The sequence below is a fragment of the Rutidosis leptorrhynchoides genome, chromosome 5 (assembly GCF_046630445.1).
Source record: "Rutidosis leptorrhynchoides isolate AG116_Rl617_1_P2 chromosome 5, CSIRO_AGI_Rlap_v1, whole genome shotgun sequence".
NCBI classification, from domain to species: domain Eukaryota; kingdom Viridiplantae; phylum Streptophyta; class Magnoliopsida; order Asterales; family Asteraceae; genus Rutidosis; species Rutidosis leptorrhynchoides.
The window spans coordinates 77912205-77932655 of record NC_092337.1 but is presented as its reverse complement, the minus strand read 5'-3'; the positions used below and the strand labels follow the sequence as shown (position 1 = coordinate 77932655).

Below are 20451 nucleotides of genomic sequence, written 5' to 3'. Positions count from 1 at the left end.
TTGGGGAAGAAATAGATACACAATAGATACATAAGAAAGAAACCCTTGTCTCCCCCTTCCACCATTATCGGGCCCCACAATCTCTCTAAACCCCTTCTTCTCCCCCTTTTTTCTCTCCCAAAACAACAATAATGCCAGCTTCTTCTTCAGGTACACTATCTTTTATATCTATATATACATTTATTTCTATAATTTGTGAAATTAAAGAAATTGCTGAAATTGAGCTTTAGAATTAGTTCAATTGAGGATTAATTTGTGAATTTTGATATGATTTCATACAGAAACTAGAAACAGGTGGAGAAAACGAAAACGAGGAGAACAATCACGAAAACCTAGAATTCAATCCAAACGCCATCATGAAGATGACGATGAAGATTATGAAGAAGAAGATGATGTTGACCTTGATCAGCAACCTACACAACCTGAATTTGATGATGACCGTAGTAATTCGCCGGATCCGCCTGCAGATACCGGAAATGTTACCAGAACTGTTGCAGTAACCGGAACTGTTTCCGTTGCTGAGAGTGAGGTTGTTTCGGATGCGGCGGTACGGATTATGACGTTTCCGTCTGTTGTTAAGCAGACGATTAAGCAACATCATTACTCGGTTGTACAGGTTGCTGCAAGGGAAAGGGCTTGTAGAGCTGGTGATAGCAGTATTGGTGGGATGAATTGCTTGTTTTTGGAGAATGTGTCACATGGGCAGCTTCAGTCCGTGTCTGTTTTGCCTAAAGATGCTCCTGTTTTGACTGGTGCAGACTCGGATGGGTCGTATGTGATTACTCCGCCTCCAATTATGGAAGGTCGTGGTGTTATTAAGAGATATGGGTCGAATCGGGTTCATGTTGTACCAATGCATGCAGGTATTATAAGGTTATAGTTAATCCTGCAATAGTTAAGTGATTGTAGAAACTGTTGGTGATTTTAGTGATATCAACAAGCATTTTGGTTAATTGAGATTTACTTGAAAGCAAAAGTTTATCGATTTATACTCAATGACGAGTTTGGAGAGTGTGGACTGCACACTCTTCGTGGTTTACTCGATATCGTCTTTGAATTTGAAGCATTGAAAATGGTTAAATAACCACCATTTTCAAAAGGTGTGAATGAAAAGATATAATTGTTGGTGGAAAGGGTGCACCTTTTCTTTGAAAGATGGCACCTTTTCATTGAAAGGTTGCACCTTTTGGTTGAAAGATTGCGTCTTTTCACTTCGCACCTTTTCACTTCGCACCTTTTCACTTCCTATATATGTGATTTTGCTTTCATAAAAACATACGAAAAATCTACAAACACTCTGATATTTTGCTTTTTTATCTTATTGCCTAGATAACAAGTGTGTTATTGTCTTATCCCAATAAGGATTTCTTGAACCCAAGTCATTGTTAGGGTCGAAATACCTTATTAAGAACGTGATACACGATTTTAAGAAATCAATCCATCATTATCAATTCAAACCCTGTTTCTGACAGAAACTTGTTGATATACATGTTTTTTAGTTGTTTATATATGTTTAAAGTTGGTTGCTCTTTGGTATTTTTTTTTTTCAAGCAGATTGGTTTTCACCAACAACGGTGAACAGATTAGAGAGACAAGCAGTGCCACATTTTTTTTCGGGTAAATCAGCCGATTACACTCCCGAAAAGTACATGGATTGTCGAAATCGTATTGTTGCTAAATACATGGAAAATCCAGCAAAGCGGTTATCAGTTTCTGACTGCCAAGGGTTTTTAGTCGGCGTTGATACTGATAATATAACTCGAGTTGTACGGTTTCTTGAAAATTGGGGCGTTATTAATTATTGTGCTGCTCCTTCAATTCATCATGAACAAAGAAATGAAGAAATGTGTCTCAGTGAGGATTCGAAAGGAGAGTTACGCGTGCCAACTACTGCTTTGCGATCTATTAATAGCTTAATCCAGTTTGAAAGACCTAGTTGTAGGTTAAAAGTATTAGATATATATCCAGAATTGGCTACTGATAATGAGGAAAACTCTGATTTAGACAGCAGAGTTCGTGAGGTATTATCTGAAAATAAGTGCAATCATTGTTCTCGATCGCTTGGTATTGCCTATTATCAGTCTCTTAAAGAGGTAATTTACCTACCTACCCTTTTGTATTATCTTTTTTTTCTGTTTAGCAATTTTGATGCTTCTCTTTCTAGTTATAGAAAGTTCAAAATTCACAAACCTACAATCTGTTTTTGGCTATGTGTTATAAGTGAACTTGTGAGTATCAGGTAACTTAAAAAACTTATGAAGCATGACCGAAGGAATAAGCATATGGATAATGGATGTTGTAGCATTTGTAGTTAAAAAACATTTTTTTCCCTTTTAAAAAGCATTATCCTTTGTGTTGCACACCATATTTTAATGATACAATTTTCTTTTGCAGATTGAGACACTATTATGTTTGAAATGCTACACTGAGGGGGCATTTGTTGCTGGTCATTCAAGCCTGGATTTTATAAAAGTTGATTCCACCAAGGATTATGGATATATCGAAGCAGATAACTGGACTAATCAAGAAACGTTATTGCTACTGGACGCTATGGAACGTTTTAATGAGAATTGGGTTGAAATTGCTGAGCATGTTGGCACCAAAACCAAAGCTCAATGTATTCTCCATTTTGTACGCCTTTCAATCGACGATGTACCTTTGGAAAGTATTGAACTTCCAACTACTCCAAACTTGCAAAATGGTAATGGATGTGAAAAACCACAATCGTATGCAAATGGAAAAGGTATGTTATTTATATGTGGCAGGTTGGTTTTTTGATTAAAATAATTATCTGAAGCATTTTTTTTGCTGATATAGCGTCTATTATCGAAGACCTTGAGTTTGAAGACAGATTGCCTTTCGAAAAATCTGGAAATCCTGTAATGCGTCAGGTAAGTCGTGTATCGTCAAGAATACGTTTGTGTATGCATGCCATTTTTACCTTGAAAATTTCCAATCTAGAATTACGTACCATGTGACCATCTTTGTAGCCCTTTTTGCATGACATCTTTTTAATTTTATTCAAATCCATACAAAATTTGGGTAACTTGGTTGTGCTAGTACGTGGGGCTGCTGGGTTGCTTTTATTCTGGACTTGCCGACGAGAAAAATGTTTTTTGTGTGTGTGTGTGTGTTTATGTGCGCGCGTGTATGTGACTAAGAGTTGCTTTCAAATAACACCACTTTTACTACCATAATAAGACTTTGGTTTAAGCAGTATCGACATTGCTTTAATTACGTTCATTGATGTATTTAAACATGGGTATGTACTCCTGTTAGTTCAAGTAGTTATAGCCTACCATCTGGCATGTATGTTAAGAAAACCTATGTTTTGAGCTTATCTTATTACTACATAATTAAATTGTAATGTTCATATTATCTGGTCTATGATGTTTTTCAGAGAAAAAAAATTGGGATTAGCTTTCAGAAGCTTAAATTGTTTTTTGTATTTCTTTTGTGTGTGCATATAAAGACAAATATTGTTGGGACTTTCTAGTTTTATCTTAACTCTAATTTTCTGTTTGATTCTTTAGGTTGCCTTTTTGGCAACTGCAGTGGGGCCAAGAGTGGCGGCAGCCTGTGCCCATGCATCCTTGGCAGCCTTGTCTGAGGATGATCATCTAGATGCTTCTGAAAAAACAGGAGTAGATGGACCCACGCCCGAAAGCAGGTATCTTTTTAGTTGCTATGGTCAACTAATTTACTATTACTATGGTATAGTACAGTCTATAACAGATGTTGATGAAGCTACTAGAAGTTTTCTTTCATTTAGTCCAGTAATCGAGATGCTTTCTAGTGTTTTTTCATACTACTCCTAGTGAGGGTGGTTACTCGGTGGGTTTGGGTTATAAAGGTTATGCAATTATATTTGAGAAATCTGATTTTCCAATTAAACGGAACAAATTAGAACGTTGTTTTAACTATAGAAGTAATGTGTGATCTATGTGTTATAAATAGCAATTGTTTAGCCAGCCTTTACACCACATATGTAATATGCATTTTTAATTTGGTAGACGTTGGTACATTAGTCATATTGCCATTTATGTATACGTTAGTAAAAGTTTATGTGTATTTTGACATGGAGTTTATTGATATTTCACAAATGTGTATTTTGAAGGATGAATTCAGACAACATGAATTGTAGGGATGCCAGAAACCCTAGTCAACTAAAAGGTAGATCTTGATTTTAATGGTCTTGTTTTCACATCTCTCCCCCTTTTTTTAAGCAACTTTTACTCACTATTTTGTGATATAATTCTCAGTTGAGAACTCTGAAGCCAATGTTACGTCCATATCTTCTGAAAAGATGAGAAATGCATTAAGAGCTGGGCTTGCTGCAGCTGCAACTAAAGCAAAGCTGTTTGCAGACCATGAAGAACGCGAAATACAAAGGCTATCTGCTAATATAATCAATCATCAGGTATTATGAATAGATGTGTGTGTGTGTTTTGATCTACATTGTTTTAAAGTTTACATGTTTCCTGCAGTTAAAGAGGTTAGAGTTAAAGCTAAAACAATTTGCTGAAGTTGAAAGCTTGTTAATAAAAGAGTGTGAACAACTTGAGAGAACAAGACAGAGGGCAACAGCTGAGCGAGGACTCATGCTCAACCCCCAATTTGGACCCGGTGGTGCAACCAGACCAACCGGCTTGCCAGGTGTCGGGCCGTCAATTGTTAACAATAACCCTGGTCCTAGCCGGCAACAGGTCCCTGGCTCTGGCTCACCCGCACAACCATTTATTTCCGGGTTCCCCACTAACCAACAAATGCACCCACAAATGTCTCAACAATCCATGTTTGGGCTCGGTCCAAGGCTACCTCTTTCAGCTATAAACCCTTCATCTTCATCAGCCTCACATTCCATGTTGAGACCCATGTCAGGAAATAGATCTGGGTTTGAATAAATTAAAGAAATTTAATCAACTTTTTTATTGAAAGACTGCTCCATATGTTAATTTTGACATGAATTGCTGTTTTTGACACAGGAGATGGTAAGATTGTTGGTTTTTATCGTGTTGTACAGCAATGTTGATGATTATGTAGCAATTTAGCATGCACATTGTGTTATGGCACAACGTAGTGTCGTTGTATGCTTGTTGATTTAATGTTGATCGAGACCTTTTAAGTTATTCATGAAGCGACGTTTAGTAAGACATAACGACTAGCAATGCGGGAGGGTATGTTGGAACTTAAGAAAGTAATGGGTGTAATGTAACTGACTAATTGGTATTGTTTTTTTTCATAGCTAATATTTTTAACTTGGAAGAATGTGGATTATGTGTGGATCGTTAAAGTTTGAGTTTATAGATGTAACAAAAAAAAAAAAAAAAAAAAATACTAATCCTACCCATTAGTTAGGGTATGTTCGTTTGGACTCGTGATGACTTGTTTTCGTTAGAAAATACCGGCACAAGTTTTTGTTTGAACTTGTGACCTGTTTTCCGTTTGGACTCGTCGTGACATGTTCTTTTTTGAAATGTTTTTGAGTAATTGACGTAACGTACCCGTGAACAACGTTTGAATAAGAATGTGTTCGGATACGTTTAGATGTAGTAAACGAGGTCGTTACTAATTTTATCGGTCATTGAGAATCAATGGTGTCCAAACATATCCAAGTTCAAACATATAAGGGAGTTTGAATATGTTTGTGTCTGAACGTTGTTCACGGCTACGTTAGGTCAGTTACCAGGTAACGTTACAAAAAAAAACAGGCCAAGCCGACTCCAAACAAATACTTGTGCGGGTATATTCGGACGTAGTGAACGGAGTCATAACTAATTTTATTTGTAGGCGTCCGAACATGTTCGTGTTCGGACGTGGTTCACCGGTATGATAAGCTAGTTACTCGGTAAATGTTTCAGGAAAAACCAAGTCATGGCGACTCCAAACAAAAACTAAATGATGCTTTTAAAAATAAAATCGAACGAACCATGTATTTTGTCTTTTTTTAAAAGTGTATTTCTAATAGAACTTTGATAAAAATGTATTTGACCGATTTTCCTTCTTTTTGTTCTTATTCTTATTATTAATTTTTTCTTGTTGGTAATTTGGGCTTTCATGGGCCTAATTGTGTATAAGCGGCATGAATCGACATACAAAGATATCTAATAAAAACCCAGCTCGTGACGTACGGTGACAAATAATGGCATGAATCATACGACTTATTTCATACTTTCAAGCACATGTCATTAAGGATATGTAATTTTTAAATTGATAGTAGAGTTTATATATAAAAGAATAATAAATTTTAACATAATTGATTCTAACTGTTCGTTTTAATATTATTTCTATTTTAATACAATGATTATTTTTTATTTTTTTAACGGCAAGCAATACAATGATTATTTTATTATATATGTTTTAAACGGCATTGCCAATTTTGCAAACCATGCATGTTAGTACAATTTAAAAGTCAATTTTTGGAATATAGAACTTGGGTAGCCATTATCTGCAAAACTCATGTATAAAAACACTTGCAAGTGACAGTTTTAATCACTAAAATCATTCAAATCTGTTCATAGTCAACTTCGGTACTAATACATACCCAAAGGGACATTGACAGACAAATGGCAGGACTGCAACATGAACCACGAGTGACCGGAGGTAGCAACCGCGTTTCTGCAGTTGATCTTAGCGGAATTATCAAACCAGACAGTAACGACTATGATCATAAAGACATGAACCATGATAATCAGGTTAATTTCCATCATTCATGCATAGTATATATTTCTCTATAAACTTTATTCTATTGAAATCAAAACAAAAATTTCATACATTATATGCCAATATGTACAATTTTCCGATAGACTGACTTGAACCACCAACCTCTTAGTTGTTATTTTAGTAAAAAGGAATAAGTGATCATAAAAATTTTTGGAACTTCTAATTTCAAGAAGATCAAATGTGATTTTGAATTTTTTTTTTATTTTTGAAAATAACAGTTTGAATGTATTAATGTAAATGATAATCTTTAGAAACCTGGATGGAAAAGTTTCCTTTCGTTCGTCGGCCCTGGTTTCCTAGTTTCTTTGGCTTATCTCGATCCTGGCAACAGTACGTACCCGTTTTATTCTTTAACATTTCATCGTGGCACTCAAACATTATTGTATAAGCTGTGTAACCTTATTAATTTTTATTTTTATTTATTTATTTATTTATTTATTTTTGCAGTGGAAACTGATTTACAAGCAGGGGCTAATCATAGATACGAGGTAACTAAATGTCTGACCCAAGAACAACTATAGTTAATTATATATATATATATATATATATATATATATATATATATATATATATATATACAGTTAGAAAAAAAGCACAATGTTGATCAAGTGCGCGATTATATGTTTTCAGCTTCTTTGGGTGATCTTAATTGGGTTAATCTTCGCACTAGTGATTCAATCTCTTGCTGCAAATCTTGGTGTTAGCACTGGTAAGATTCTAAATTAGTCATATGAAGTTATTTATATAATATTGAAAAATAACAATAGATTTATATCTAAAAAGACGTACTACTTATTTATTCATTCATTCAGGGAAACATTTATCAGAGTTATGCAAAGCTGAGTACCCCATTGTTGTTAAGTATTGCCTGTGGCTGCTAGCTGAGGTTGCAGTCATCGCAGCTGATATTCCCGAAGGTAAATCAGATTCGAATAATTTTAGTACTAAATTAACTAATCAACTAAAAACATCTGGCATGTTTTGTTCAGTTATACTATTATTATTAGTTGTGGTCATATATTATACGGTTAACTTTGATACTGGCAGTGATTGGGACGGCGTTTGCTCTGAATATCTTATTCAAGATCCCAGTTTGGGTCGGAGTCCTTATTACTGGTTTAAGCACTCTCCTCCTTCTTGCCGTCCAAAAATACGGTGTACGTCTTCTCATTGAAACCAAAACATCATCCATCCACTATACTAACTAACTGGAAACCACGTCAAATTACCGTCATACCCCTGTGAACAGTAACTTCCACAGTTATACAAGCAGGGGTATTTTGGTAATTTTGAATTTATAACTTTTGAATTCTTTTTAATAATTCTCACTTGCTTTTCTCCGGTGAAACGTGCCTACAGTTACTAGTTTTTAACCAAATACAAATAATACATCAAATCTTATAATCCGCGTATGATATATGATATGTCACTTGAGCTCTAACTAATGTCGTATTGAACATATGTAGGTGAGGAAGCTTGAAATATTGATAGCCATACTAGTTTTTGTGATGGCTGCTTGTTTCTTTGGGGAAATGAGCTACGTTAACCCGCCAGCTGGCGATATTTTGAAAGGAATGTTTGTTCCTAAACTTAGCGGTCGAGGTGCTACTGGTGATGCCATTGCGTTACTTGGCGCACTTGTCATGCCGTATGATCTCACAAAAAACTAGATTTACATATTTTTTTAACAAATCAACTTTAGTTAATTTCTCTTGATATCGATTTTACTATTTTTCATATAGGCACAATCTGTTTCTGCATTCGGCTCTAGTTCTTTCTAGGAAGATACCAAATTCAGTTCGCGGTATCAATGTAAGTCCTTTCATAGTCAAAATGTTTCATTCAACAAACTGGGAAATTAGTACATATGATCTCAAAAGTCAAACAAGTCAAACTCAAGATCAATACCTAAATCTCTTAATTGAGGAATTGGTTGATTGCAGGATGCATGCAGATTCTTCCTGATAGAGAGTGGTATTGCTCTCTTTGTAGCGTTCTTGATCAACGTCTCAATGATTGCTGTTTCTGGCACTGTTTGCTCAGCCGAAAACCTACAAAGTGACGATGTGGATCGTTGCAGTGATCTTACGCTTAACTCAGCTTCATTTCTTCTTAAAGTATGAATCTTAATTGCAAATGTCAATTTATAAATTTGTTATGCAAACAACTTTGACAATAGACTCATAACCATCCGTTTTTATTACACAGAACGTTTTAGGGAAATCGAGCTCCACTCTTTACGCAATAGCACTATTAGCTTCTGGCCAAAGTTCAACAATCACAGGGACCTATGCCGGTCAGTTTATTATGCAGGTAGGTAATTAGTGATTACCATAGAGTACTAATTGGATACTCCAAAAACTACCAGGTTTTCTCTGTTCAGGTTACCAGTGCAAAATCGTCTAGCGGAAATTTATCTTAAAATTTTAATAATTAAAGTTGATAGTAATTGTGCGTTTTCACGGACATTATAGGGTTTCTTGGACTTAAAGATGAGGAAATGGCTAAGGAACTTGATAACAAGGTGTATTGCTATCACCCCAAGTCTAATTGTGTCAATAATCGGTGGTCCTTCAGGCGCTGGAAGACTAATTGTGATTGCATCGGTTCGTATATATTATCATCTTCTAAAACTATATCTATGCATCTCCATGTTTTTCAAAAAGTAACCATCTATTTATTAATGTTCTGAAGATGATACTGTCTTTTGAACTTCCATTTGCACTCATTCCACTCCTCAAGTTCAGTAGCTCAACTACCAAAATGGGACCTCACAAAAATTCAATTATTGTAAGTTAGCCATTTTTGTATTCCTCATTTAGGGGTGTTTGGTATTGCATATTTTGTTAAGCCCTTATCTGCTTAAACAATAAGATGTTGTCAACTTGCTTATTTTTAAGTGTTTGTTTCTTACAAAAGAAGCACTAACCATCCCAAAATAGTGGTTGGAGTCCCGATATCCTCACAAGAGGTTTCAGGTCCAAATCTCTAGCAACATATTTTGGGTGGTCGGGCAAAGGGTAAAAAATGCGCACGGGTTAATCCAGTTAGACCGCTTACATCTGAGTAAAACTACTTATTCTCCCGGGTAGCCTGAACAGAAAAAAACCTTATCTATTTACACAGTTTACTGTCTTAGACAAGTAAAGTTAATATCAATTGCTTATTTATTTCTTGGGATCAGATCATTGTCTTCTCGTGGGTGCTCGGGCTAGGGATAATCGGTATCAACATCTACTACTTAACAACATCATTTGTGGGTTGGCTAATCGATAGCAGTTTGCCGAGAGTCGCAAATGTGTTCATTGGGATTCTAGTGTTTCCAGTCATGGCTATCTACATTCTCTCAGTCATATATCTTATGTTTCGTAAAGACGTTGTTGTTACATACATTGAACCGACAAAAGGTCCGAGTGCTCAACTTAGCTTAGAAGGTGGACAATATGGTACCGATAATGGGCTCGAATTGAATGCTCATTATAGAGAGGATCTTGCTGATATCCCATTCCCAGAATAGTGAAACTGAAACATTTTATGTGATCGAATTTTACAACATATAAAAGTTTGATGTGATCCTGTATCTTGAATAACTGTATAATTTGGAAATCGTTATAATCGTTTACCTGCCCAATATATTGTGACTTTTATACATTATGGAGTGAATTTTTGAATTAAAGCAATTAAGTCAAATGCTGCAAATTTATTTATTTCAACACAATATTCTGGGGATTAATTGGTTAGTAAAATCCAGTGCACAGAATTAAAGTAAACTAATATTTTTGGACAAAAGTTACCAGAGTGCCATTATTGACCTAGTGATTTGGCGATTTGACTAAATTTCACAAGTTAATCGAAATCGTAATCATGTTTCTGCAAACCATTCTTTGATTGTTTAACGAAAATTTCACAGATTATGAACTTCCCAAGTATGCGAAATCAAGGTGATTATGCGCATTAATTACCCCTTGTTTGTAGAATCAGTTTCGCGAAATCAATCCAAAATCCGGACGAATCCCTATTTTTTGAGAGTTTAAGAATAGTACCGTATAAGTTTATGCGAAGAATAGTGTGCGTTGCCCCGTTTGTGATGATGATCTCGAATCGGTGGATCATTCGTTAATCAAGTGCAAATTATGCTCCGATGTTTGGAATCGAGTGTATAAGTGGTGGAACCTTGGAAATTGCTCCTTATCTTCGGTCAATGAAAGTCTTCAAGGAAAGTCATTGCGCACGATGTCTTCTCTTGGATCTAAATTATGGCAAGCAGTAGAGTGGGTTTGTGCGTACTATCTGTGGAAGAATCGAAATATGACTGTGTTTCAAAACAAAGGGAGGAATGCGCCGGTTCTCGTTAATGAAATCCAAGTAAAATCGTTCGAATGGGTCTCTAGTAGGATCAAAGACAGATGTATCGATTGACATATTTGGCTTTCTAATCCTTCTTTGTATCTAGATAGCTAAAACTCGTGTGGGTTGCAATCTTTGCACCCTTTTTTTATTTTTTGTTCCTGTTTTTTGGCTCGGCCTTCGCTTGTTTTGGCCTTGGCCAACTCCTTGTTGTTTCCTTTTAATATATTCTCTCTTGCTTTTCAAAAAAAAAGTTTATGCGAAGAACCAGGGGAAAAAAGACCCGTTTTTGTGAAATTCCCATTTTTCTGAGACTGAAGCGGAACAGGGATGTTCTATAAAAACCCTAATACAGTGTAAAAGTTCAAAATGGGCCTAGTAGCTATTAGTCCACTTACTAGTATGGTCACTGTGCTTTTATTATGTGAATAGTCCAAATTTTTTACTTGATGAGTTGTATCGTTTTCCCACTTTGAAGTGTGCCTAGAATTATTTAGGCTTTTCCATATGAATTCTATCATTGTGTTTGGGTGACGAGCTTGTTGGAGCTTATGGGAGCTTATAGGAGCTTGAGCTTATGATTTTAATAAGCTCCAAGTCATAAGCTTCGTTTGGTAGAGAAAAAAAGTAGAGCTTATGAAAATTATAAGCTCTGAAAAAATAAGCTACTTTTAGTAGCTTATGAAAAAAAGTAGAGCTTATGAACTGAAAAATAAGCTCCAGCTAGTTTACCAAACACTTATAAAAAATAATAAGCTCCAGCTACCAGCTTAACAAATAAGCTCTAGCTCCAGCTCTATCTCATAAGCTTCAGCTCCAGCTACAAGCTCCAGCTCCAGTTAAGGTTCCGTTTCATAATACTGAATGATTTAGATTCATAATCTAAATAATTTAAAGTCTATTAATAAAATTGATTCAGAATGAAAATAAGTTGTTTGATAATAATTTTAAATTTAATAATATAAATACGGTAAAATTATATTATTAACGTTTTACATGAATAAAAATTCAATATATTTGTTTGTTAAGTGTGCTGAATATGATTAGAGAAGGATATAATAGAAATTTAGGCACCTAATGGTTCAGAGAGTGTTTCAATTTTGAATGTTTAAAAACTTAATGCTAAACCATTTAGTATTGTATGTCATTCATATGTCATAAACAAACACGCTGAATATTGAATTCACGCTGAATATTGAATGATTCAACATTTAACCTGAAACCATTCGGTTAAGAGAAAAACAAACATACTTAAGGTATGTGATTGAGAATTTTATATGTGGGGAAATTTTGTTAGTTAACTCTTATTATCCTTATTATCCAGTCTATTGTCATTGTCAAAAATGACTGAGATTGATTCAAAGATGATTTTAATTTTCTAACACCGTATGCTTAATTAAAACATTTAGTACAAGGATCAACTAATTAACCAACCAACCAACAAATCAACCAACCAACAATTAGTGAATTATTCTACTACAAATGCACAATGCATCAACTTTCAATCAAAACACTCAAAAATAAAAGTATAGTTATTTCGAAAACAAAATGATCTCGTTAACAAGTTTTTCAACACTCAAAAACGATGATCCATTAGGAGCTGTTGCGATTTCCGCCTTTTTCATCCACTCAATAGCCTTGTTTCTTATATTCTCGCCTTTCGCTCCCTCCATCAACTCCTTAACCAATTTCTCCACTTCATTTCTATTCACATTCCTCTCAAGTTCCATACCAGCTTCCCATTCCGTACATATTTGTCTACAGTTAATCTTTTGGTCAGACGAAACCGGCCAACATATCATTGGCACCCCTGCAGACAAGCTTTCAATAACCGAACCCCAACCACCATGAGTCAAGAACCCACCAACCGAACAATGGTTCAACGCCTCTTCTTGCGAACACCACGTTGATATAAACCCTTTTCTTTTAACCGCCTCCACTAATTCTAAAGGCAAAACATAACCACCATCAACTAAATCACTCCTAATTACCCAAAGAAAATAATGGTTACTATTTACTAGTCCCCAACCAAATTCAACTAAAGCATCTAAAGACATTACTGCTAAACTTCCAAAGTTGACATAAACAACCGAGTTCGGTTCTTTGGACTCGAGCCACTTTAAGCACGTGGGTTCTTCCTTCGTTAAACTATAGCTTATGAAATTATCGTTCTTGTTTCCGTTTTGATTAACAATTTGATTTAGAAGTAACTCTGTAGGCCCGACTGTGTAGATTCGAGGAAACTTGGATCTTAGCTCGTTGATGAGACTAGTTTCTAATTCATCGAAAGTATGTATTATAATATGCTCGACTTTATCGGCCTCACGTGCCATTTGAACTAAGAAATATAATGATTCGATTGTAGTAGGTTTTACACCCAAGATGTGTTCCGGTAGATCTCTTAAACGAATTCCTTTCATCCCTGGAATATCAACCAAATTGTCAAGGTGTCCATTTGTTAAATAGCTTTCATCTGCAAAACCAATAGCTTAAATTTAGCCCATGACGAATTAATCAACTTATCATTTTTTTTATAAATTGTTATATCTAATTAAAGGTACTTCTAAACTTTTAAAACATGATAATATAATACCATTAAGACATATGGTTTAACAGTTATATTAGTTTAGGTAAATATGAAAGGGATCTGATCATCTTGTGTTACTTCTTTAGTTAACTACATTTATTTAACATTATTTTCTAGGCAAATGAGCAGGGTTGTCTCGTTAAATTTTGAAGGTCGGGTCCCGTTCTAGACATAGTGTACTGTAGCAAATAGTGTACTGTAGCAATAGTGTTTAATGTAGCAAATAGTGTTTACTGTAGCAAATCACTGTAGCAAAGTCGTTTTCACTGTAGCACTGTAGCAAATAATGTTTTACTGTAGGAAAGTCGTTTTTACTTGTACATATAAATATGAAAGGGATCTGATCATCTTGTGTTACTTCTTTAGTTAACTACATTTATTTAACATTATTTTCTAGGCAAATGAGCAGGGTTGTCTCGTTAAATTTTGAAGGTCGGGTCCCGTTCTAGACATAAAAATGGACCATCATTATTCAGGTTGAAAGTTTAAGATAAATGAGATTTGATGATTTTGGTGTGGATTATCTAGTAGTAGTTGGGGTTCTAATAGAAGTTGTGATGTGGCCAACGGTTGGTGGCCTGCTTCCTTTAGGGGAGGTCAGGAGTTCGACCTCCGTTGACTACATATTAAAAACACAATTTCATCCCTGCCAAATTTAAACTTAATCTTTGTATGATTAACATTTCCGACACGATAAACAAAGTCTGTAAAACTGAATCTCAAAATTTTTGAACTACTTTCATATATTCAAATACCTTTCGGTTGTTCTTACGATTCGCGAACAATTATATGTATATAGATACATATATATATATATACTATAACTTGAAAACGTAACAATGTATTAATTGTTTGATACCGTACATTAAACTTATTGGTTTAAATATTTATTTGAATATATATGATAAGTTGGAATATTAATTGTATGAATAACTTGCGACGTATATTTAAAACGTGTTTATGAATGTTGAAAATATATATTAACTTGGTCATAAAATGATTTGTTATTATATATATATTAACAAATAGCGAGACAATGATTTATAGAAGTAAATGACCAAAACACTCGAAAGTTTAAGATACACTTTGAATGATATAGTTTATTGATAATTTAAGATTATATTTTGACAAAGGTACGAGTCACAAAACGTAAATTGCGAGTTTTCTAAGCGTACGAAAATGCGTTCGAGAAACCGGAACCGGGACATAAGTCGAGTGACAACGTACGAGTCATCGGAACGAAAATTACAAGTCAACTATGCACATGAATTTAATATAATATATAATTAATTATTTAAATTATATATATTATATATATTATATTTAAATATGTCGACAAACAAAACAACAAATGATTGTGAGCTAGATCAGAGGGTCATGCGATCGCATGAGAAATAGGCATAAAACCCATGCGATCGCATGAGGGTCAGAAATCAAAATTCTTCTATAAATTGGACAGTTTGTCGACACACACACACACACATATATCTCTCCATCTATGCTCTCTATTACTATTACTATTACTATTACTATTACTATTACTATTACTATTACTATTACTATTACTATTACTATTACTATTACTATTATTATTACTATTACTATTATTATACTACGACGAGGTCATGAGCAAGTTATTTTCAAAACAAGCTTTTTGAGCGGGATAGAGCTAAGAAAATTATGGGTTATAGCTATGGAGGTTATGGGTATTACTTGGGGGTTATGATCATGAGTCAAAGGTCAACCTAGCATTTATCATTTCCGTCGCGTCTACATACTTTTCTGCAATATTGAATCACGATATTGATACGTGAGCATTCATATTTTATCTTTTATATATTAATTGTGTATCCATGTCTAGTGCTCGAGTATATATATTTATGCATGCTTGTATGCTAAATTTCGTCGTTAAACAGTTTATAATGAATCACTAATTAAATACATATATTACTGGTAAAAGGTATATGATATACATGTTTTTGGAAAGCTGGCGAAAATTCAATAGCTTTTCATTTAGATATCGAATAGTTTCGATGAACGGATTAAAAGATATGATCAACTGAATTATGATTGACGTTAATTGAAATTGCTTTTGAATCTGCAATTAAGATTTAAACAACTTGTTTACGAGACTGATAAAGTGAACTTTTAAATATTACCAACCGAGTAAATGAATCCTTATATAAGGCACGTCTCGTTTTTTTGAACTATTGTCAAAATTGACTTTTTGAAACGACTTTGGATAACTATTATATGTCGATCTCGAGCATTAGGATTGTGATACACTATGACCTGACCTAGCTTAATAGACCTTTATTGACCAATATATGTTCTCTAGGTTGAGATCTACGATTAATTGGTAATCCGAGTTTCTGTCACATTTTGGTGAACAACTTTATATGCTGCTAAGGTGAGTTTCATTTGCTCCCTTTTTAATTGTTTTTGCAATATATATTTTTGGGCTGAGAATACATGCACTTTATTTTAAACGCAATGGATACAAGTACATACTAAATTCTACACCGAGTTTGAACCGAAAATCCCTTAGCTTTGGTAACTAGTAACTGCCAGTTATAAGAACTGGTGGGCGCGAGTAGTAGTATATGGATCCATAGGGCTTGATATCCCCGTCCGAGCTAGAGCGCTAGCCTTTTAACGGACGTATGCTATTTGAGAAGCGTACACGTTGGTTTGCGTGTATTATTAAGATGATTATACAAAGGGTATAAAATATATATACGTTAAGTTTAGTTACCAGGGTGCTCAATTTCGTAGAATATTTTGATAAACGTTTCTGGATGAAACAACTGAAAACTTGTGATTCACTTTTATATACAGATTATGCGAAACACTAAAACTATGAACTCACCAACCTTTGTGTTGACACTTGTTAGCATGTTTATTCTCAGGTTTCCTAGAAGTCTTCCGCTGTTTGCTTATATGTTAGACAAGCTATGTGCATGGAGTCGTACATGGCATATTTTTCAAGGAAACGTTGCATTCACCAAATCATCACCATGTATCTTATTTTGACTGCATTGTCAACGGAAGTACTATTGTAAACTATTATTTACGGTGATTGTCTATATGTAGAAATCATCAGATGTCGAAAACATTTGATTTAAATATTCATTTATGGTATGCCTTTTCAAAAGAATGCAATGTTTACAAAACGTATCATATAGAGGTCAAATACCTCGCAATGAAATCGATGAATGACGTGTTCGTCCATATGGATTTGGAGCGATCGTCACATTTCCTCCCGGGCAGCGATGGGGCGGGGTTATTATCGCTGCATCGGCATAGTCGAAATGGGAGATGATCGCAACGGGTGGTAAAGTCCCCCTCGGGTGATCCCAATCGCTGTTAAAAAAAAAGTTGGGGGTCTAATAATAATAAACTAATCTTTTTAAGCTCATAATATGTAAACCAGCTAATAATAATTTAAAATCTTTGTTTGAATAATATTGTGCTACTTTTGTATATATATAAATGCCTTATTATTTTTCAAAAATTTTGGCTTCTTCAAAGTTTTAGACCATGTACGATAAACACTTAGCACATGTGTCGGAGACGCCTTTGCAAATGAGGAACTGCATTTTTTAAGACAACAGTTAGTGTTAGAAATAGGGTATGATTTGACTGTCCGGATCGATTCTTGAATCGTGTATTCACTTTCTCTATAAAGTATTTCGACCCAACGATTGCCTTGGTTTCACGAAATCTTTACGGGGATAACACAAGAATGCAATTAGTGTTTTGACAATGAAATCACTAATCAATATATCAGAGAGAATCTGTGTTTTCTGTTGTTGTTTTTGAATGCAGAATGCTAAAACCGAAAATAGAGAAAACTGATATATTCGGCAGTTATAGTTTGAAAGGATGTAACCTTTCAAATTGAGCGGGCAAAACTGTTATACCAAAAGGTATAACACTTGGCTCGGATCCGTTGGAATACACTTACCCGTTGGAATACCCGCGAGGGGTGCTGCCCCCTTGACCCCTGCTCGCTCACCTGGGAGCGGGACCCAGCCAGGGGCGCTGCCCCCTGGACCTCGCCAGGGGCGCTGCCCCTTGGACCCCGCCAGGGGGCGCAACCCCCTTGACCCCTGCAATTACGCGACAGTTAGTAGCCAACTCTTACGGGCGTATTTTCCACACTCTCCGAACCCCGTTGTTAAGTATAACTAGTTAACTCTTGCATTCAAGTAAATCGCAATTAACTAAAATGAATATTGGATGACACTAAAATCACCAACAGTTAGTTGAGGATCACCCATGGTGACTTAACCACCCACACGATCATCTCCTGCGATTGTTATACCCGCCTCCACTGCGTGTCCAGGAGGAAACCCGCACCAATTCCATACGGGGCATGGACGGTAAAACTCCCCTGCCCTTTATCCCCCAACGCGATGTGAGAAAGGTGTCATGGGTGGTACTTCATGGCAGAGATGAAATTGTGGGTTAATATGTAGGCAACGAGGATCGAACTCCTGACCTCCTCTAGAAAAGGCAGACCGCCAACTGCCGGACCACGTCACACAACTTTAGGAACTGAATTATCTTACCTGATGCTCTATATAGTGGAGGTGTGAGTGGAGATGTGAGTGGATTCCAATGTATTATTGAATTGTGGGCACATGCATGTGGAAGGTTAAAAATTTTGAAAGGAACACTCGGCTAAATTGGAGAGTAATTGGATGTTGACTAACTTTGACTATTTTTAACATTGAACAATGGATCTACTTTGACCCATTAATTTCCGATTTATAGTGATCAATTAATTAGATGTTGACAGAGTAATCCGAGTACTTACCGGGTAGTCCCGTTGACCAAGGCTGACCTAATTTTTGATTACTCAAATCAGACATCCCAAAAACTGAGTAAAATGCCTATTACTCCCCCATTAATTAATAACGAACAATGTGCATGTGCCCAATTTGTTTTAAAGATTAGCATAATTTAGTTAACTATAACCAAACAATAATTTATTGGGAAAACAAGTTAACAAAAAGATGTAACCTTTAAGAGGAACAATTCCTTTTTCCATTAAAACTTTAGCTTGATAAAACGCCATAAAACCACATGCAGCCATTGTCCAATAAAGGATGATAGGGACTCCAAGCTTCTCAGCAGCAAGCGGAGTTTTAGCAAAAGTCACTAATCCATCGGAAACAATACAAGTAGCCGGAGTTTCAAGTCCAACAACAAGATCAATCAGTGATCCCAATAAATTTGTTACCAGGTAACTTGTGATTTCAGTTATGGTTTGGGTTTGTTCAGCGTTATCATGACCATCTGGAATTGTTTTGAATTGAAAACCAGGAACTTTATTGCTGGTAAGATCGTGTGATCCACTCGAATTAAGTAGGCGTTTATGGTTGGATTGAGTGTTGACAAAAGTTATATGTATGCCCTTGTGGTGCAGTACTCGGGCTAGTTTAAGCATACACTTGATGTGGCTTTGTAATGGATATGGTATGAACACGGCATGAGGTGGTGGCTTTTTTTCGTGGTTTATAATCGTGGTTTCCATCTTCGATCGGCTGCAAAGCTTGTGTAGTATGCTTGATTTATAAGACGCCCCTTAATACTGTTCATAGTGTAGGTTTTGACACGTGTCAGCGTTACATTGGGTGACCATCATCTCACTCTCCCTATTCGACTTTTCCTTTTCGATAAAAAAAATACAACAATATTTTTATCTTTCTACGTACAAATAAAAAAAAAAGGATAGAATGTGATTGGAAATTAACACGTCTGTTCTTTACCCTTTTGCTTGCACCTTGCCCATCTTTAATTGGTTACTCTCCAACGGTGCTGCTTCAATCCGCAAGTGCTTTGACTAAGACCAGAATCAGTTTTATATAATTATAAATTGTAATTATATAATACGGAGTATTTTTTTTAAACATGAGTTTGGATCACCAGACTTAACTACCTACGCGTTCATCTTCCGTAGTTGCATAACTCGCCTCCAACCACTGCCCTAGAGAAAACTCGGATCAATCCGAGGGCATGACCGGTAAACCCCTCATTCCTGCTGCCTCCGCACTAAGCGAAAAACACTTGTGTGGATACTTCGGGTCACGGATAACATTAAGTGCAATGTTGCAGTCCAGTCGAATCGAACTACCGACCTCTCGCTAAGAGAGACAGACCACTACCTGCTGAGCTACAACTCAACTCGTTACTTTCACAAACTTATTTGATAAGGAAAGCAGGGGTGGATCTAGTATAGAGCCAGTGGTTGCACAGGACACCACTGAAATGCGCGATGTAGTGAATTTTTTTTTGAGTTTTTAACTAGTGACACCACTGGATAGTGTACATTTATTTGAGTGACACCATTGAAATAAGACATCTAGTAGAATTTTTTTGGGTTTTAACCGGTGATACCAGTAACTACCAATCCTAGATCCGCCACTGAAGAAAATGTTGTTTTCTTTAAAATAAAACTAATGGTCCCGTCTTGATTCCTTTTGGTGCCCTTTTACGTTAATAATAATCATTCATGTGTTTCTCTATTAAATTAAAAGTATTTTAAATTTTATTTACTGCATGTAGTAAACCAGTTAGTGTGTTAGTTAGCATTACTACTAGTGTATTGTGAATTCATTTTGCATTTTTTTAGTTGTATTTGCTATGTTGCGGGCATATAAAATTTTATTGTATGTGTCCGTATATAATAAGTATATGTACATTGTATATCTGTGGGTACATTACTAGAAAATTGATTATTTCAGATGACACTTTTCCGGACGACTTTTGTCGTTCGGGAAAGCCTG

At 35.6% G+C, this 20451-nt stretch overlaps 3 protein-coding genes across 3 annotated transcripts; 2 read left to right on the top strand and 1 right to left on the bottom strand.

The window, feature by feature from the left end:
* Positions 1-20: 20 nt before the first annotated feature.
* LOC139847213 (SWI/SNF complex subunit SWI3C-like) lies at positions 21-5254 on the top strand. The gene is made up of 9 exons (XM_071836863.1): positions 21-150; positions 282-863; positions 1555-2093; positions 2395-2743; positions 2818-2891; positions 3534-3670; positions 4118-4173; positions 4263-4420; positions 4488-5254. Exons 1-9 carry the CDS (start codon positions 132-134, stop codon positions 4902-4904), a joined length of 2331 nt encoding a protein of 776 aa, XP_071692964.1. The 5' UTR covers positions 21-131; the 3' UTR covers positions 4905-5254.
* A 1312-nt stretch (positions 5255-6566) lies between these two features.
* On the top strand, positions 6567-10240 carry LOC139846848 (metal transporter Nramp7.2-like). The gene is made up of 13 exons (XM_071836389.1): positions 6567-6695; positions 6975-7053; positions 7171-7211; positions 7354-7432; positions 7536-7640; positions 7771-7880; positions 8190-8371; positions 8466-8535; positions 8667-8840; positions 8932-9036; positions 9198-9329; positions 9418-9513; positions 9908-10240. The coding sequence occupies exons 1-13, from the start codon at positions 6567-6569 to the stop codon at positions 10238-10240; spliced, it is 1635 nt and encodes a 544-aa protein (XP_071692490.1).
* Positions 10241-12539: 2299 nt separating this feature from the next.
* LOC139848187 (UDP-glycosyltransferase 85C1-like) lies at positions 12540-19200 on the bottom strand. The gene is made up of 2 exons (XM_071837917.1): positions 18686-19200; positions 12540-13543 (listed from the first exon to the last, which is right to left on the bottom strand). The coding sequence occupies exons 1-2, from the start codon at positions 19197-19199 to the stop codon at positions 12603-12605; spliced, it is 1455 nt and encodes a 484-aa protein (XP_071694018.1). The 5' UTR covers position 19200; the 3' UTR covers positions 12540-12602.
* Positions 19201-20451: the final 1251 nt, after the last annotated feature.